Source organism: Chlorocebus sabaeus, chromosome 25 (genome assembly GCF_047675955.1).
Source record: "Chlorocebus sabaeus isolate Y175 chromosome 25, mChlSab1.0.hap1, whole genome shotgun sequence".
Classification (NCBI taxonomy): domain Eukaryota; kingdom Metazoa; phylum Chordata; class Mammalia; order Primates; family Cercopithecidae; genus Chlorocebus; species Chlorocebus sabaeus.
In genome coordinates this window covers 81,211,789-81,231,873 of record NC_132928.1, presented here as the reverse complement: position 1 = coordinate 81,231,873, position 20,085 = coordinate 81,211,789, and the positions used below count along the sequence as shown (strand labels likewise).

Below are 20,085 nucleotides of genomic sequence, written 5' to 3'. Positions count from 1 at the left end.
AAAAAAAAAAAAAAAAAAAAAAAGAAAGTAAACAATTGAACGAGCAGAAAACAACCCCATTAAAAAATGAACAAAAGACATGAACAGACACTTCTCAAAAGAAGATACACAAATGGCCAACAAACATATGAAAAAGTGCTCAAGATCACTCATGAATGATATGGTTTTGACTTCTGCCCCAGCCCAAATCTCATATCACACTGTAGTCCCCAATGTTGGAGGCGGGGCCTGGTGGGAGGTGATTGAATCGTAGGGGCGGGTTTCCCCCTTGCTGTTCTCATGATAGTGAGTTCTTACAAGATGTGGCTGTTTAAAAGTGTGTAGCACCTCCCCTTGCTCTCTCTTCCTCCTGCTCCAACCACAGAAGACATGCCTGCTTCCCTTCCACCATGACTGAAAGTTTCCTGAGGCCTCCCCGGCCATTCTTCCTGTTCAGCCTGCAGAACCATCAACCAATTAAACCTCTTTTCTTTATAAATCACCCAGTTTCAGGTATTTCTTTATAGCAGTGCAAGAACAGACTAATACACTAATCATCACAGAAATGCAAATCAAAACCACAATGAGATCCCATTTCACACCAGTCAGAATGGCTGTTATTCAAAAGTCAAAAAACAACAGACCGTGGAGAAGCCACAGAGAAAAGGACACTTCTGCTCTGTTGGTGGAATATACATTAGTTCAGCCACAGTGGAAAGCAGTTTGGAAATTTCTCAAATAACTGAGAACTACCATTCTACCAGCAATCCCATTACTGGGTATATATTCAAAGGAAAACAAATTGTCTTACCAAAAAGACACACGTACTCACATGTTCACTGCAGCACCATTCACAATAGCAAAGACATGGAATCAACCTAGGTGCCCATCAAGAATGGACTGGATAAAGAAAATGTGGTACATATACACCACTGAATACTACGCAGCCATAAAAAATGGAATCAGGTCTTTGGCAGGAACATGGATGAAACTGGAGACCATCGTCTGAAGTGAATTAACGCAGGAACAGAAAATCAAATACTGCATGTTCTCATTTACAAGTGGGAGCTAAGCATTAGGTACTCACGGATATAAAGATAGCAACAACAGAAACAGGGCAAGACTGGTGAGGAGAGGGAGGGAGCGGGGCAGGGGTTGAAAAACTAACTATTGGGTACTCTGTTCATGTAGGGGGTGACAAGATAATTTGTAAACCAAACCTCAGCAACATGCAATATAACCAAGTAAAAAACCTGCACATGTACTCCCTTGAATCTAAAAGTTAAAAATAAATAAATGATAAATAAAAACTGTGCTGCATTTCCATCACCACCTTTATTCATGAAACAACTGTCAGCATAAGAGAGAGGTTCTGTTACATACGAAGGTACCTGGAACACTGCCAGGCACACTTCAGCCTTCGTTTTTCCTTTCTTATCAGGAATTCTCATCAACATACTTCTACACAGTAGAACTACTCAGCAAGGCAAATGGTTTCCAGCAAACAACCAAAAAATACAAATGTCCTAGGTGTGAACAATAGCTGGTGTTTGCTATTGATACCATTCTCTCTTATACAACACTCAATTCGTAACTTCATCTCCTTTCCATGTCTTATTCATGTTGGTTACAGGTGGCGTTCCTTCCCCCATACTCTGTGTTTCTAAATCCCATCTATTCTTGGAAGCTCAATTAAAATGCCATCTTTTCCACAAAGCCTTCCACGATCTCTGGCAGACAATCAGTTCTGACCCTCTGAACTCTCAGCATTTTAGTCATAACTTCTCAATGGCATAGGGACTTTTTTCTTTTCCTTGTAATTCATTCCTTCATTCATCTAATATATACTGAGCACATTTTATATGAGAGGAATGTGCCAGGCATTGAGGATGTTACATGCAAGGGACTCACTGAACGAGGGGAAGCAAACTATTCAACATGAATTTGCAATGAATTGAGTTATGGGAGCCCACAGGAGACTATCCCAATTCAGTTATGGGAGGCACTGAGAGGAGATGGTACCAAGAAAAACTCTTGGGCCAGGCGCAGTGCTCACGCCTGCAATCCCAGCACTTTGAGTGGCCAAGGAGGGTGGATTGCTTGAGCCTAGGAGTTCGAGAGCAGCCTGGGCAACATGGCAAAAACCTGTCTCTACAAAAAACACAAAAAATTAGCGAGGCATGGTGGCACGCCTATGTAGTCCCAGCTACCTGGAAAGCTGAGGTGGGAAGATTACCTGAGCTCAAGAGGCTGAGGCTAAGTGAGCTGTGATTACCCCACTGAGCTCCAGCCTGGGTGATAGAGTGAGACCCTGTCTCAAATACAAACAAACAACTCTGAAGAATCAGTGAAAGAGGGCAGAGGAGGATTCCTCTAGGCAGGGGGCAAAGCATACGCAAAATCCTGCACTGAAAAAAACAGTATGGAAGATAGGCATATGTACATGCTTGGGGAAGTACAAGTAGGTCAGTGTGGTGAGGGTGCAAAGAAGAAAAATGAAGGAACATAAGACTTGAGAGCCAAAGAGAGGAAGAATATTGTAGAGTCTTCATGCTATGATAAAGGATTCTAAATTTCATCCAAGGTTGCAGGGAGACGTGAAAGGATTTCAAAGCAAGAGCCTGACATGTTGAGAAAGATCATCCCAGCGGCGGTTTGGAGAACAGATAGGAAGGAGGTGAGACTGCAGGCAAGGACACCACAGGTGCTACAGGAACCATCCAAGGATGAGATATGGGTAGCAGTAGGATGGAGAGACAGGGCAATGTAAATGCTCAGGGGCTTAAGTCATAGAGCCTGGTGATGATGAGATGTGTGGGGTGAGAAAGATGGGGGAGAAAAGGGTGACAAGATTTCTGTGCTGGATAACTGGATAAACAGTGGGTTCACTGGGATAGGGAAGGTGGAAAGTAAAGCTGGTTTGGGAGCTCAGTGTACAGTTAAGGATTTAGAAATCAAATAGCTTTAGTCCTGAAGCTTTAGGTCCTAAGGCTATATATACATGGAACTCAAGCCACAGTACTGCTAAAGACAACTAAATCTTTAGCTCCCTGCTAAACTCTAGAACCTCCTATCAAGCTGCTTTCTGGATGTGTCTCCTTTATTGCCTCAAAGGCACTTTAAACTCAGAGTAATGTAAAAAGCACACATCATCATTCTCCCAAATCAAGAATTTGAATTCAAAGAAATCATAAAAGGAAAGAGAATCTTTTAAGGAGAATAAAACTGAAAAAAAATCAATAAATATAGCACAAACAGATCTTCAGTGAACATAGCAATGGTAATTTCATTGGCTGTGGCATGGAAGTTGAAGTAAGTGAGAGTTGACAAAATAAAGACAACATGTATGGACAAATCTTTCAAGAAACTCAACTATTAAGAGAAAGAGTCAAAGAGGGAGATGGAATTACTGAAGTGGTTTCCAACTTTGGCTGCACGTTGGAATCACCTGGGTGGGTTTCAAACATACTGACACCTGGATGCTACTCTCAGACATTTTGATGTGATGGGCTTGGGGTACTGTTTGGACAATCAGATTTTTAGAACTTCTTGTGTAGCAAAAATTAAGAACCACAGATTAGAAGAAAGATTGTTTATTTCAACAGTAAGAGACATTTGAAAGTATTTTCCTGAGGATAAGAAAGAGACTGTAGTGAAGGAAAGATTGATTCAGAAAAGTGGAGGGAACAAATGGAATGAGTTCGAGGGAGTAAAGGAAACGGCGTCCATGGGAAGCAGAAAGGATTAGGAAGAGGCCTTTCCCATTCAGACTGGGTTGGAATACAGGTGAAAATTTATTTTAAGGCATGGGGAAGATAAATAGTTAAGGTGGTCATCACCCAGTGGCTTTAATTTTCTGTGTTAGGGAAGTAAGGCTCTCTGCTGAGAATAAGAGGAAAAGTGGTATTATAGAGAATTTGAGAGGACAAGTGATGTCCAGACCGGGACCGCGAAAATCACCTCCAGACCGGGACTGCAATAACCACTTCCAGACCTGGACTACGAGAATCACCTCCAGCTGATCTCCAGGCATCGATTCTGCTTCTCCTTCCAATCCATTTTTCTCAAATATAAATGGCATCGTGACACTGACAAATTCAAAGCCATTCAATGGCTTTCCATCCCTTTTTCGACAAAACTGAAATCCTTCATATGGATTTTAAAGCCATTCATGATTCCATCCCAACATAAGTCTCCAAACTCATTCCCACTACTCTGCTCCTCTCTCTCTATGCTCCAGCCATCAGGGCCGTCTCCAAATTCCTAGAAAGTGCGATCCTTTCCAGGTCCAGAGTCTTGGATATGTTATTTTCCTGGGCCTGAAACCCTCTTCCCCTCTTCACCTGATCACTCATCAATGCTTTCAGGTCTCATTTTCAACATCTCTTTCTCAGGAAAGTCTTTCGTGACTGCCTAGACGAGGTCAGATTCCTGTTACACAAGTCCACGGTATCCTAAACTGAACCTTATGACTTTATCGCAATGATGATCTAAAACTCACCTATGAAAATATTTGTGTAATGTCTACTTCTCCTACGAGTTTGTAAGCTTCATGAGGAAACTGCATCGTTCCTGTGACTACAACATTCCCAGCCCCTCCAGTTAATATCTGTTGAGTGTGGAATGAAGAAGAGAGAGGAAGGCATAAGAGGACTGCTAGAAAGCACTGAAAGAACCACGGACGCGGAAGACCTGGAGTCTACAGCTGTGTCATCTGCAAGGCTGTGCGATTTTTACCAGCTGAGATCACCAATCCAGGGCAGAGAAGGTAGGTAGTAGGGTTTTGACAGACACAATTTTAAAAAATGGATAAGAAGACAAGGACATTTACAGAAAATGCCTCAGTTTACTCTTATTAAGACTTAAAACTCACAGGGCAGAAGTTGTGATTTTTCTCTATACATATCTTTAGGCCTCCACACTGCTTTGCACACAGTACATTCTCAGTATATATTGATTGAATGAGTTAATTATCATACACTGGAATCTTACAACAACACAGAATTTGGAGTACAAGCTGTGAGTCCACTTTTAAAAACAAACATGTAACGCAGTTGTTTTGGTTACTTGATGGACCACAACTTGCTCAATTCGAGTCTAGTTAGAAATTTTAAAGCTAGGTCCCACTCAACTCTGTATTCTAGTTTGTGAACTCTTTTACAAAGACTGCTCATTTCATATTATCTGTTCCTTTTGCCTCAAATTTCTCTCTTCATCTGGTTACCATCATTATTCATCATGTAATTTGTCAGAACTGATTTCATACAGAGTGCATAATCACTTTTTCTTGGTTACTCAGTTTCTTACAAGTGTTTTCATCTTCTGCAGGTTTAATTTAGGGGTAGGAGATAAAGCAGGGGAGTCATCTCTCCTTGATTTAGCCAAGGTTGAAATAAAATCTGGGTATCTTCATAGCATGCCTCTGGGAAACATGACAGAGGGAATCCAACAGAATGGCAGGATTTACAGTAAATTTTGTAATTTCATTTTATGGAATTTAACTGATTATTTTATCTGAAAAGATCAACACAAACTATTGAGAAATATATGAAATGATAAAACATTTTTATGAACTCTAAATTATAAGAAATTTAACTACTTACATAATAACAATTTTAAAATTTAAGGTTCATTCAAGAACTCCAGCCTATGGAATCATCAGTGGCATCATAAAAAACCTTTCTTCTGCAATGTGGATAACAGCAGAGTCCTTAAGTACCTTTGATCCCATGGACTCCCTTTCTTTCGTTATTTCCTTTTTCATCATGTCTTTCTCAATGGCCCTTTTCTCTTGCTGAGATGCAAGTTCTTTTTCAAGTCGCTCCGCCTGCCTCTCCAGCTCCTTCCTCAACTGGTCACACTGGATTAAAGCCTGCCAGGATAGAAGAGATTGAAAGAGGAGTTTAGAATTTGGAAAAAATATGGGGAAAATGAGATAATTAAGCTTTAAGTATATTTAAAATAGTTAAAATCCACTATAAAGCCCATTAGAATAATTTTGTATTTGTTTATCAATACCACTTATTGACCTAAGAGAGTATCCAAACGTTACATGTATTGACATAGTTCAGTTTTCATGATTAAAGGCATATTAATTAATCAATGACAAAATTCAGGTAATGAACCTTGATGAAGGCCACAGATGAGTCAGAATTTTTAAAAAGGGAACCAGGAAAACTAAGTGCTCAAATATTTTCAATTACATATCATGTTTCTACTACAAGAAATACATAAGCATCCAACTTAACTCATTTCTTATTTGCTCATGGATAAAAATTATTGGAATACTTCAAATGATAGATCAAAATACTACAATGAAATATTGAATATATCATTACACACAGGCATCTTTTGTTTAATACTATATAATAATCAAGTTTCCTTAAATATAACCAAGAGAAAATTTAGTTCACTCCCCTTAAACATCAACTGAAGTAAAAATTATGTAATAATCATAAGTTAAATGGAAAGACTCAAGACAGTATCCACTACTTAGTTTTATGAGGATCTTCCATTTCTGGTAAAGTTCATAACTGTCCTTTACTGTAAATTTCCCACTCTGCATTTCCAGAAATAAAAACTCTCTGACTTCATTTTGGTCACTTTTACAATATCTTTATTTATAACACCCAATAATAAAATATGACTTCAAAAATCCCAATTTGAAGAGGTCTTTTTTTGTATAAATGTATGGGGTACAAATGTAATTTAGTTACATACACAGATTGCATAGTAAAATCCCAATTTTAAAAAATCCTAATAAAAGTAAGGTACTATAGCATCTTATAGTCTTATTCCAGTGGCCCTTATGTACGATATCCACCTTACACAACCTCTCTTTTCTCCTGAAATGGTAGAAAGAACCCCAGGTCTCATATAACTCACATGCTACATGATTATAAATTTCATAGTCACATTTGATTTTAATGGAGACTGAAATGGCCTCAGTAAGCACTGTAAGTTTTATGCATAGTTATGCTTCCCTCTGGTGAAAGCTATAATAAATTCAGACAATAAATATCTAGGATATGTGAATTTTCATCTCTTCATCTGGAAAGCATTAAACTCCAATTTCTTTTGGTCTTTCTGAAAAGTTTCTATGCTCCCAGGCATAAAATGTAAAGGTAAAATTCAATTGTCTCAGATTAACTAATAAACAAATACAATGAGTAAAAATGATTCTTCTAGGGAGTTAGTCCCAAGTCCAAATTCCAGCTGAGAATGCCTGGAAAAGGAAATTTTAAATTAGATATTAAAATGAATGAAAAGGCATAGTTTTTCTATAATTTAAGCCCTTGGAGCTTGAAATATGAATTAGTTACTTTTGTGATTCGAAATGTAATTGCTCTTGCGAAAAATATTTCACATGAATCTAGTAAATGTTCATAACTCTCCCTGATATAATGAATACTACTGGTATGAATAGACAAAATGCTTACTTAATATAAACCAATATACCCAATCAGAAAGTTTTCAACTGAACAAAAACTCAGGAGTCAACATCATTAAGTATAGGAACAGCGGAAGAGACTGAAGATCTAAAACCAGGCTACCATGAAAGGCACCTACAGAATCAATTCAAAGAACTCAATCAACTAAGGAACAAACAACAGTAAATAATCCTAGCATGATAAGAGGTGTAATGCCAAGATAGGATGATACAGTGAAAAGCACAAAGTGAGAAGCTGTAAAATCATGTAAACAAAACCACTGCTAAGGCCTTGGTTTTGTGGATGGTCTTTTCTCTATTAGGACTGGCCACCACCAATGGTTGAGGATGAGTAATGAGCAACACAACACTGATTACAAATATTAGGTTAAAACCTGGTTATTGGCCAGGCGCGGTGGCTCATGCCTGTAATCCCAGCACTTTGGAAGGCTGAGGCAGGTGGATTGCTTGAGGTCAGGAGGTTGAGACCAGCCTGGCCAACATGGTGAAACCCCGTCTCTACCAAAATACGAAAAATAGCTGAGCATGGTGGTGCGTGCCTGTAGTCCCAGCTACTAGGGAGGCTGAGGCAGGAGAATTGCTTAAGCCCAGGAGGCGGAGGTTGCAGTGAGCCGAGATGGCGCCATTGCACTCCAGCCTGGGCAACAGAGCGTGACTTGGTCCCCAAAAAACACACAAAACAAACAAACAAACAAAAAACTGGTTATTGATGTCTCTTAGCGTGTAACCAACAATTCCATATTATCAAATAGCTTTTAAGGCTAGGCGCGGTGGCTCACGCCTTTAATCCCAGCACTTTGGGAGGCCAAGGCAGGCGGATCATGAGGTCAGGAGATTGACACAATCCTGGCTAACACTGTGAAACTCTGTCTCTACTAAAAATACAAAAAACTAGCCAGGCATGGTGGTGGGTGCCTGTAGTCCCAGCTACTCGGGAGGCTGAGGCAGGAGAATGGCTTGAACCCGGGAGGCAGAGCTTGCAGTGAGCCGAGATCACACTGCTGCACTCCAGCCTGAGTGACAGAGCGAGACTTAGTCTCAAAAACAAACAAACAAACAAATAGCTTTTACTTCTATTTGCTTTAATTTTAACATATATGCTTGGTCACAATGAAGAAAATAGAAAAGCGTAGTAACACTTGGAATCAGAAAAATGATTTATTCTTTCTAAAGATAACTCTCTCAACTGGACCGCACATACTAAAAGATTTGGGTGTAGTAAACAAATATTTATACACTATTTCCATTAAAGCTTTCTCTTAATTCTAGAGTTTCTTCTCCTATTTTCCAGAATCCCTGTCGATTGAGTACCCCATAACCATTCAGTAAAGACATAGTAACCGACTTCTCAAAGGCTAAGTCAGTAAAAAGTCAACTACCATCAAATGATGGATCTTTATAGTAACTGAATGCTATACACGGGCAATTGCCATTAAATGATAGATCTTTACAGGTGACAAAGTTAATTTGGGGCCTGCGGCTGTCATTTCTCTCAGTAGTTCCCAAGTCCTGGCTTCTCTCCCTTCCCTGAACACAGCCCTTTCCTTGAGTCTTAGGAAGTTGGGGAATTATACATTCCCCCCATCCAGCAGACTCATTCCTGAAGGTACATTTTCTTTTCTGGGAAATTTCTTTAGCTGTGGTCATTCTATGTTGACATATTAACCTTTTTTTCAAACACAGTTTATTGGACTTGATATTCCCAGTCCTGGTTTTATTAAACCAAAGGGTAGGCACTACTATCTTAGGCAGTCAAAACATTTTCAAAAACAAAATTTATATCTAGTCAACTAAAATTTTAAAACAGGAGACCTATTGTAGACCATATAAAAGTCCTTCCCAACTGCTAGGGCTAGTTTTCAAGAAATCTTTGTGACAGAATAATTCATAACTAAGGAATTAAGATCTTATGAAACTATACAGCTCACACCTGTGAACATGAACTTTAAGGCTTATAAACATTTTTATTTTTATGTAATAATAAAGCCCACAAAATTAAAAAGATTAACACATTTCAAGCATCTAACTTACAAATAATGCAAACTATTGATTTTAATTTATAAACCCTTGCTAGCCAGAAATTTACCAGACTATCCCTATGTACCATTTTTCAAGATACTTAATACTTTGTTTTTGTTTTGTGACAGATGACACGCCTATCAAGAAGTATTGTTTTCTTTACTTGTGACTACAACTCAGTGCTTTTCTGGTTTTATTTTCAATCCAGGTTTCTAATTCCTGCCTTTCTGACTCCCTGTAATCCAAGAAACAGAATATGTACAATTATTATGTATACATAATAATTAATTTTTTAAAAAAGTTCACACCACTTACCCATGAAGGTATATGGCAGGATAGGTCTTAGCAAATTTGAAATAAATACTTTGCTCAAGTTGTTATGAGTAAAAAAGAAAAAAAAAATTTTTTTCCTTAGAGGGTTATGTCATTACAGATATGCTCATGGTAACTTCATGCCACAGCCTGTACCTTCAGGCCTTTCCACACACCTCTCAACAGTTTCCCTTCCCAACATAAGCAGGCAGGCCTAAGGCATGGTTAGCCTTTTTATCTGCTTCTCGTAGCTTTATCAAGGTGTCTTGTAGCTTTATCAAGGTGTCACTGCAAAAGCCTCTACTTTTTCTCACTATTTAGTCCCAGGTGAACTTTTTTCCTCTTTTAAAATGATCACCAATTGAGACAACTTCCATTTTCAAACAAAAACATTTATTGAACACCTACTATGTGCCAGATACTTTGCTAAGTGGCATATATGGATTATTTAACCCTCTAAATACATTTTAATTGGTTCTTATCACTCAATTGAAGAAACTGGTACTTCAAGATATTCAGTAACTTGCCCAAAGCAGAGACCTAGAAAGTGGAAGAGTAGGGAGTTTATCCAAGATAGTTCCACACAAGAATCTATGCATGGCATTATACACTTCTCAAGTTATGTATTTATTTTCTTAGGCATTTTCACTGCCACTATGAATGTTAAATATGTAATTCCTTCTACTTAGCATGTGATACCCAAATGTCACACTAGATGGCAACAAACGTCAAGGAACTAAACAAAGTAACCATTTCATTGCTCAGTAATGTAAGTAGTAGGGTTTTAAATTAAAATATGTATGCCATCTGACTTTTTAATATGCTCAGAAAGCAAAAATTCTAATGTCTTCCAGATAAAAACTACTAGACTTGCAATACATTTTGTCCTTGCATTCATTATTACTAATTTACTGAAAATGCTATAGATTCCTAACGAACAATAGCGTTGCTTGCTCTCAGCTATTACATTTTTTAAAAAAATTAATTACAAAACTTCACATTAATAATAATTGACTTCCATTCAACAAACATTTATTGTTAATTAAGACGTAAATGGTCATGTGTGAAATACAATGATAGATGTCACAGACCTGATTTCAAGGTCTTCTGGTAGAGAAAACTGTGTAAACAACTACCAAAATTATACACCACATCAACAGGAATATAGAGGAAAAAGAAGTTAATTCAAACTACAAGGGGCTGGGGAAAACTTCTGGGAAGACTGCCACTGGAATTGAGCCTCACAGATTGAATAGATATTTCACAGATTAATACAAGGCAGAAAAATATACCTTGAGCAAATTAATGCAAATGGCCAAATGTAGGTCATGTTCTGGCAACAGTGAAGGTGGTAGGAAAGAGTAGAGTGAAAGAGTAGAGAGTGAAAGAGACGACGAGCCAAGTTGGAGTGGGGCCAGATTCGTCTTTTATTCTACTGCAAGAGGGGAGCTACCTAAACAGGGCGATTTATAACTCAGGAATTATAAATGTTATGAAAGCACTGTGAAAAGTATGCTGGAATTAGATGAAATTTGAGGGAAACCAATTAGAAAGCTAGTGTAACTGTCTGCATACTTGGTATAAGAATACGTGAAGTATACCACTGGACACGGTGGCTCACACCTGTGATCCCAGCACTTTGGGGGGCTGAGGAGGGAGAATCAGTTGAGCTCAGGAGTGCAAGGGTGTAGTGAGATACGATCACACCACCAAGCCTGGGTGACAGAGTGAGACCCCGTCTCCGAAAAAGAAAAAAGAGCATGTGAAGATGTGAAGACTTGAACCAGGGCAGTGGTGTAAGAATGAAAAGGTAGGCATAGTTACATAGAAATTTGACTCTGAAGAGAGAGGGAGAGCAAGCTTGGGAACTGATGGAATGTCAAGAGCAAGCATAGCGAAGAACCAAGATGTTTTAAAGAATGCAAGCCAGGGCTGTGGTCAAGATGGTGCTGCCTTTGTTTGAAGACGATCACAGAGAAAATGGTAGAAGGAAAAGGAGTGGTAGATGGGAAGGCGGAGCCAATGAACAGTTTGGTTGTGTAGAGTTTCAGACGCCAGCAGTCTATCATCCATAAAAAAGATCTAGTAGCAGTAAAACACTAGGGCTGGGGCTCAGGAGAGCAGTTAAAGCTAAAGGCATAATGTGGGCATATTCACTGGTAATATTTGGCCACGTGAGGAGAAATGAATCCCAGGAAGTCAAGGCAACATGGGAGGAGGGCTGGGAACTAACTCTGAGGAACATCCACACTTAAGGCTTGTGGAAAACAAGAAACAAGTTAAAAGAGACTTAAGAGTGGACAAGAATGGTACAATGTGGACCCATGAGAGTAACGTATCAGCTAAATCAAGGGAAAAGAGATGGTATGTTATGATAGGAGAGTTAACGGGGTTCCAAATCTACAGAGTTTGAGTCCAGTGAGGATTAAGATGAGGTCACTGGGTTTGGCAATCAGGAAGTGACCAGTGATCATTAAGTGAGCACTTCAGCAACATGAAATCAGGCTACAGTTCGTTCAAAGCCTGGCTGCGATGTGCTCAGAAGTGAAAGGAAAGCTACCAGGGTGGACAACTGTTGTGAGATGTCTGCCAGTGAAATGAGGAATGGACAGTAATAAACAGAGTGAAAGATGATCACAGCAAAGCTGCTTTTTGTTTACTTAAATGAAGGCTGTGGGCAGGATGAGAGGGAAAAACAGTGAAGAGGAAAGGATAAAGGACGCCAGAAAAATGTGATGACACAGAAGTGGGAGACATCAAAAATGGGGAGAAAGATGTTCATCTTGGGAAATAACAGGGCCAAAAAAGAAAGGAGAAATTAGGAGAGGAGGCATTCAAGGGATGAGAAGATGCTGAGGAGGCTCTTGTCAGTTGGTCCTTAGTCAAGTGTGAAGTAGGTCATCTGATGAAAGTCAGGTGCCAGCAGTGGAGTTGGAAGTGAGGAAAATGGAGTTCCTGGCTAGAGCATATAAGGTTTTCAACTGCAGAGAAAAGAATTGTTCAACAGTACCTACAACCACTGAAGATGACTAGGATTACTCTTCAGTGGAATTCATTAAGTAGATTTTTTTTTAAGATGGAGTCTCACTGTTGCCAGACTGGAGTGCAGACGTGTGATCTCAGCTCACTGCAGCCTCCGCCTCCCGGGTTCAAGCGATTCTCCTGCCTCAGCCTCCCGAGTAGCTGGGACCACAGGCGCATGCCACCACGCCCAGCTAATTTTTGGAATTTTAGTAGAGACGGGGTTTCACTATGTTGGCCAGGATGGTCTCGATCTCTTGACCTAGTGATCCGCCCACCTCAGCCTCCCAAAGTGCTGGGATTACAGGCATGAACCACCGCGCCCAGCTATTAAGTGGCTTTCTAAAATGACTTCCTTCGGCAATGCTTAGGAGGCTCAAACTAGTCATCAAAAAAAAAAAAGGTGTGATTGGGCCTAAGTTTCACTGGGTACTTTTGCTGGCAAAGTAGGTAAGCTGGAAAGAAGGAATTGTAGAGTGCTAGTGAGAACTGAGTTGCAATTTCCTTCCTCAGTGGATATTTACTCAGCACCAATTTATTATGTGCTGAGATCTATGCAAGACGCTATGGATTTAATGGTGATCAGGATGGAGAAATTCCGTAACCAAGGGACTAGCGCAAACTGATTAACCATTGTTGAAGTTGTTACAGATAGCACTGAGCCAAAATTGCAAGTCACGTAGTCCAGGCATGTGCAATGGGGAAAAGCTTTAACCTCCTAATTGTTTTTATTTTATTTTACATTTTTGTGGAGTCCATAGTAGATGCATATATTTGTGGGGTACATGAGATGTTTAACCTCCTCACTGTGAATACCACCAGCCTGGCAGACGGGCTGCACCGGCATCACCTGGGGCTACTCAGAAAGGCCTCTGAGACCAATCTTCCTGATCTTGCTGCAGAATGAGACAGATTTGAGGGTGGCCTCTTGCCTCCTTGCCAGTCAACTTGCAATAAAGCCTTTTCTTTTCTTAAAAGCCAGGGCCATAGCATTGGCTTCTATGTGCATAGGGAAGCAAGCCCTTGGCTTGGTGACAATTTTAAAGTTTAACAGAGATTTCTCCAAGAACTTAATATAGAGCTACCATTCAACACAGCAATCCCATTCCTGGGTATATACCCAAAGGGATATATATCATTATACCAAAAAGATACATCAGCTCAAATGCTCATCACTGCATTGTTCACAACAGCAAAGACATGGAGGCTGGGCATGGCGGCTCACACCTGTAATCCCAGCACTTTGGGAAGCCGAGGCGGGCGGATCACTTGACGTCAGGGGTTCAATACCAGCCTGGCCAACATGGCAAAACCTCGTCTTCACTAAAAATACAGAAATCAGCCTGGCGTGATGGTGCACACCTGTAATCCCAGCTACTCGGGAGGCTGAGACAGAAGAATCACTTGAATCCTGGAGGCGGAGGATACAGTTAACCAAGATCACACCACTGCACTCTAGCTTGGGCGACAGAGCAAGATTCCGTCTCAAAAAAAAAAAAAAAAAAAAACAGACATGGAATCAATCTAGGTGCCCAACAATGGCAGACTGGATAAAGAAAACATGGTACATATATACCAGGGAATGTATACATCCATAAAAAAGAATGAAATCATGTGCTTTGCAGCGACATGGATGTAGCTGGAAGCCATAATCCTAAGCAAATTAATGCAGTAACAGAAAACCAAACACCATACGCTCTCATTTATAAATGGGAGCTAAACGTTGTGCACACACGGACATAAACATGGGAGCAACAGACACTGCAGACAACTTGGGGTTGGAGAGAGGGGGGCATGGGCTGGAAAAGTACCTACTGGGCACTATGCTCAATACCTGGGTCCACCATGTAACAATCCTACACACGTACCCCTGTATCGAAAATAAAAGCTGAAATTTTTTTTTAAAAGTTTAATGAAGGATACAGACAAATAAGCAATAATAATACATTTTGATAAATGCTATAATAAGTAGTGGTTCTCAAATGGGGGCAAATTTGCCCTCCAAAGGACATTTGGCAATGTCTGGAGACATTTTCGGTTGTCACAACTTGGGGAAGGAGGGTAAGCTACTGGAATTGAGCAGGTAGAGGCCAGGAATGCTTCTAAACATCCTACAATGTGCAGAACAGCATCCAAAACAAAGAGCTACGTAGCCCAAAATGTCAATAGCGCCAAGGTTGAAAACCCCTGCTATAAAGGCGTATTAGGGGTACATCAAATCCAGGCAGGGGAGATCAGAGGTTTCCTAGAGGGAGTACCATGTGGGCTAAAACAGGTAAGGCTAGAGAAATATACAGGCAGTGGAGTGGAGAAGAATGTGTATGGCACATACAAAGACTCAGAGGCTGGAGAGAGGATGGGATAATCAGTAGGGTTCTCACCACTACCACTATTTATTGAGAAAATATTTTGTGCCTGCCTGGGTTTGTATAAGATAACCAATATACATTTTAACATGCAGTCCTCATTCACAATCCTACGAGTCACGTATTTCTCCGTTTTACAGATGAGGAAAAACTGGGGCACAGAGAAGTTAAAGTAACTTGTCCAAGGTCACATAGCCAGTGAATGGTGGGGCCAGAAGTTGAATCTAGGTCTGGCTAACTCTAGTAAGCCCATATTCACTCCCTAAACGCTCCTGCCTTTGACAATAGCTGAGTGTACTGCGGGACAGGGTGTGAGAGGAGGAAAGAAGCAGCAGCCTTGGAGGACAAAAGAGAGCCACGTTATGACAGACCACGGGCATGGGAAAGAATGTGGAGACTGTCTTGAAGGCAGTGAACATTCACTGAAGGATTTTAAATCAGAGTCACATGATCAAATGTGTCTTTAAGAAAGATTGCTTCTGGCTGCAGTGTAGGGAGTGGAACGAAGGAGGGAGGCAAGCTAGGAAGAAGTGTAGTAGATAAATCCAGAGATTACTCAGCTTCCATAGGAAAAGTGTTAATGAGGGAAATAATTCAAGAAAACGTTAGAAACTCAGATCTGTACTTAGTGACTGGTTAAAAGTTACGGGTGAAGGACAGGGTGAAATCCAGTTTTCTGATCAGAGCATGTTAGTGGATAAAAGTGCCATCCAGTAAGATAATACAGAAGGGGCAGCAGATTTGGGAGAGTGAATATGTGAGTTCAATTTGAGAGTGTAAAATTTATATTTAAATAGGTAGAAAAGAAGACCAGCCTGGACACAACAGATAAAATGAGAGATAAAAAGAATGCTGAAGAACTAGAGGCAAAAATGAAGACATGGAGCAGATTTAACTTTGACAGGGAGGAAAGAAGAGGGAAGGCTCTAGTCAGAGAGTGTGGTTTCAGAGTTTGAGATCTTAGGGGCACTTCAGTTCATGCGGGAGGTTGGCGTAGATGTAGTAGAGTTAAGGAAGCTGAAGAGTATTAGCGTTTTGTGTATCAACAACATGGAAATTCAAACATTTAAGGATGACAAAAGAGACAGAATGAAGAGGAAAAGGGTCAGATGTTAAAACTTTTAAAAAGGGGCCAGGCGCGGTGGCTCACGCCTGTAGTCCCAGCACTTTGGGAGGCCGAGGTGGGTGCATCACCTGAGCTCAGGAGTTCGAGACCAGCCTGGCCAACATGGTGAAACCGCGTCTCTACTAAAAATACAAAATTAGCCGGGCATGGTGGTGCATGCCTGTAGTCCCAGCTACTTGGGAGGCTGAGGTGGGAGAATCACTTGATCCCAGGAGACTGAGGTTACAGTGAGCCGAGATGGTGCCATTGCACTCCAGCCTGGGCTGGAATGAAACTCTGTCCCAAAAAAATGATAATAAAAATAAAACTAAAATAAAATAGAAAGGGTCAAAGAGCACCTTCTCGATTGAGAAATTTCATTGACTAGGGAGAAGAGAGACAACACTGATTTCAAAGAGGAGTGTGATATGGTTTGGATACCTGTCCGCTCCAAATCTCTCATGTTGAAATGTGACTTCCAGTGTTGGAGGTGGGGCCTGGTGGGAGGTGTTTGGGTTATGGGGGTGGATCCATCATGAATGGCTTGGTGCCGTATTAGTTATCCTGAGGTCTGATGGTTAGAAAGAGCCTGGCCCCTCTCCTCTGCGCTCAGTCCTGCTCCCTTGTGAGGCTTGCTCCCCTCTACCTGCTGTCAGAGTGAAAGCTTCCTGAGGCCTTACCAGAAGCATATGTTGGCCCCATGCTTCGTATGCAGCCTGCACAACATGAGCCAAAATAAACCACTTACTTCTCTTTACAAATTACCCAGTTTCCACTCTTTCTTCATAGCAATGCAAAACAGATTAACACAGAGTGGTAGCTTAATTTCAAAGAGGAATAGGACCTGAGAGTAAGTGTCAAAACAAAGCCCTGGAAATGGCAGTCGGGAGTGAAGTAACTGCGGTTTCCTCCGTCACATTCACATGAGATGACTTGACTGACACAAGGGCATTCGCGGAAGGTTTTGAAAGTCATGATATCGAGGGACAGCTAGAGCTCAGAACAAATGAAGAAACAGGAGAGTTTGAGGAAACAATATGGTGGGGAGTTTGGTTATAACTGAACCTAAGTTTCAGAAGGCATGAGGGTCAAATGGGAAGAGTTATGGATGAACTGTATAAAGACAAATGGACATAGCAATGGCTGACAAGAGGCTTAATGCAGAATTGAATAGCCCTAATTTTGTTTTAACTTCTATTTCAGGTTCAGGGATACATGTGAAGGTTTGTTATACAGGTAAACTCATGTCACAGGGGTTTGTTATACAGATTATTTTATCACCCAGGTATTAAGCCCAGTACCCAGTAGTGATCTCTTCTGCTCCTCTCCCTCCCCATACCCTATATCTTCAAGGAGATGCCACTATCTGTGGTTTCCTACTTTGTGCTCCTAAGTTCTTATCATTTAGCTCCCACTTATTAGTAAGAATATGTAGTATTTGGCTTTCTGTCCCTGCATTAGTTTGCTAAGAATAATTGCTTCTGGTTCCATGCATGTTCCTGCAAAAGATCTGATCTCATTCTTTTTATGGCTACATACTATTCCATGGTGTCTATGTTCCATATTTTCTTTATATAATCTGTCAGTGATGAACATTTAGATTGATTCCATCAATTTAGGATTGATTCCGTCAATTTAGGTTGATTTCATCAATTCCATCGTTTACATTTGCTATTGTGAAGGTTGCTGCAATCAACATTCACGTGCATGTATCTTTGTGGCAGAATGATTTCTATTCCTCTGGGCATATACTCAGTAATGTAGCCCTAATATTTTAATAAAACACTGAGATTAGTATATGGTTTAGACCAGTGCTATCCAACAAAACTTTTCATGATAATGAAAATGCTCTATATCTGCACTGTCCAATATTCGCTACATGTGGCCATTAAGAACTTGAATTGTATGCTAGTGTGTCTAGGGAAAATACATGCAACTTTAACAGATTACGGTGTGGCCCCCAAATACAGTAATGAATCAACAGTAACCTCCTATTCTTCAAACTGCCTTTATTTTTTTTTTTTTTTTTTTTATTTTTTTTTGAGACGGAGTCTTGCTCTGTCGCCCAGGCTGGAGTGCAGTGGCGGGATCTCGGCTCACTGCAAGCTCCGCCTCCCGGGTTCACGCCATTCTCCTGCCTCAGCCTCCCGAGTAGCTGGGACTACAGGCGCCCGCTACCTCGCCCGGCTAGTTTTTTTGTATTTTTTTAGTAGAGACGGGGTTTCACCATGTTAGCCAGGATGGTCTCGATCTCCTGACCTCATGATCCGCCCATCTCGGCCTCCCAAAGTGCTGGGATTACAGGCTTGAGCCACCGCGCCCGGCCCAAACTGCCTTTAACACCATCTGATCACTAAGTATAAACTGTTATTCTCCTTAGGTATGTTTGAGTTACCTTACAGTAAGTCCAGACTCAAAGATACTACTAAGACCAGGCATGGTAGCTCACGCCTGTAATCTCAGCACTTTGGGAGGACGAGGTGGGCAGATCACCTGAGGTCATGAGTTCGAGACCAGCCTGGCTAACATAGTGAAACTCCATCTCGGCTAAAAATACAAAAATTAGCTGGGCATGATGGCCCATGCCTGTAATCCCAGTTACGTGGGAGGCTGAGGCAGGAGAATCACTTGAACCCAGGAGGCAGAGGTTGCTGTGAACGGAAATCATGCTATTGCACTCCAGCCTGGGCGACAAGGCAAGACTCCATCTCAAAAAAAAAAAAAAAAAAGAAAGAAATGCTACTAAATATGTACATATATTATTATCTTTGGTATATTTGGATTTTCTCAAAACTTACCAATTATTGAGGAAAAACATTTGTCTTTAATCATATATGAACATAAACAAACTAATGCCTGGGTGTTAAGATTTTTGCAGCATTGCAAATTATCAGCAAATAAAAAGATTAAGCATATAGGTCTCTCAAAGTATTATACTGTACTACATTCTCTGAACAGTGGTACAACAGTATTTGCAGAGGAATAAGAATTCTCCAAATAGCAAATTTGTTTAATTCAGAAAAGTCAACATTAACAGATTGATAATTCACTTTGTGTGTTTGAAAAACAGAGTTTAGTTACAGAAGAATAACCAAATAAATAGAAGAAAAAAGAAAAAAAAAAAAAAGACGTTTTTATTTGCATCTTATTAGACTTGCCTTGGTTTTTTCAAAATTGGCTTCCTCAGATATTTGCAAAACTTGTTTCACCTGTTCATAAGCACTTGCTTCTCTTTGCTGCGTATCTGCCAAGCTGCTCCTTACGGAAACTAGTGCAGACATCAAGTCATCTCTTTCTCTGTCAGCACAAAAAGAACATTCAAAACAAGAAATGATCAAATGATCATGTCTTCATAAGTCAGGGAGGAAAAAGCATTAATATGTATTAGAAGAGCCAGAGTAGGCCGGCTGAGCACATATTAAATAAAGCACACCCCAGAGAAAGACCCTCTGTCCTCACTTGGCGAGCGGCAGGCAGAGCAGCCGGAAAGGCCAAGAGCCTTCGTGGCAGGACTGCATCTGTGTGGGACAATCATCTATTGTGGAGATAGCTGCAGGGGAAAGCCCAGAAAAGAGCAAATTAGTTTTTTAAAAGTTGGGGGGAGGCTCCCTTAAATTTGTATGTTTTACTAGTTTCAAAAGGTTTGGCCATTATAAGACATAGAATGCTGTTTGTGGTCTAATGTCTTTCATTTTTTTTTTTTATTATTATACTTTAAGTTCTAGGGTACATGTGCATAACGTGCAGGTTTGTTACATATGTATACTTGTGCCATGTTGGTGTGCTGCACCCATTAACTCGTCAGCACCCATCAACTCGTCCTTTACATCAGG

At 40.4% G+C, this 20,085-nt stretch overlaps 1 protein-coding gene across 14 annotated transcripts in view; it reads right to left on the bottom strand.

The window, feature by feature from the left end:
* Window positions 1–20,085, bottom strand: part of SDCCAG8 (SHH signaling and ciliogenesis regulator SDCCAG8) — a 246,249-nt gene that overhangs the window by 167,284 nt on the left and 58,880 nt on the right. For all 14 annotated transcript variants that reach the window (XR_012091314.1, XM_007989963.3, XM_007989969.3 and 11 more), the window contains 2 exons: window positions 19,411–19,549; window positions 5,699–5,851 (listed from right to left, as the gene is read on the bottom strand). Coding sequence is in view for 13 of the 14 variants with exons in the window: in XM_007989963.3 (XP_007988154.2) it covers window positions 5,699–5,851; window positions 19,411–19,549 (292 nt within the window). In the remaining variant the exon portion in view is untranslated. The remainder of the gene's footprint in view (window positions 1–5,698; window positions 5,852–19,410; window positions 19,550–20,085) is intronic.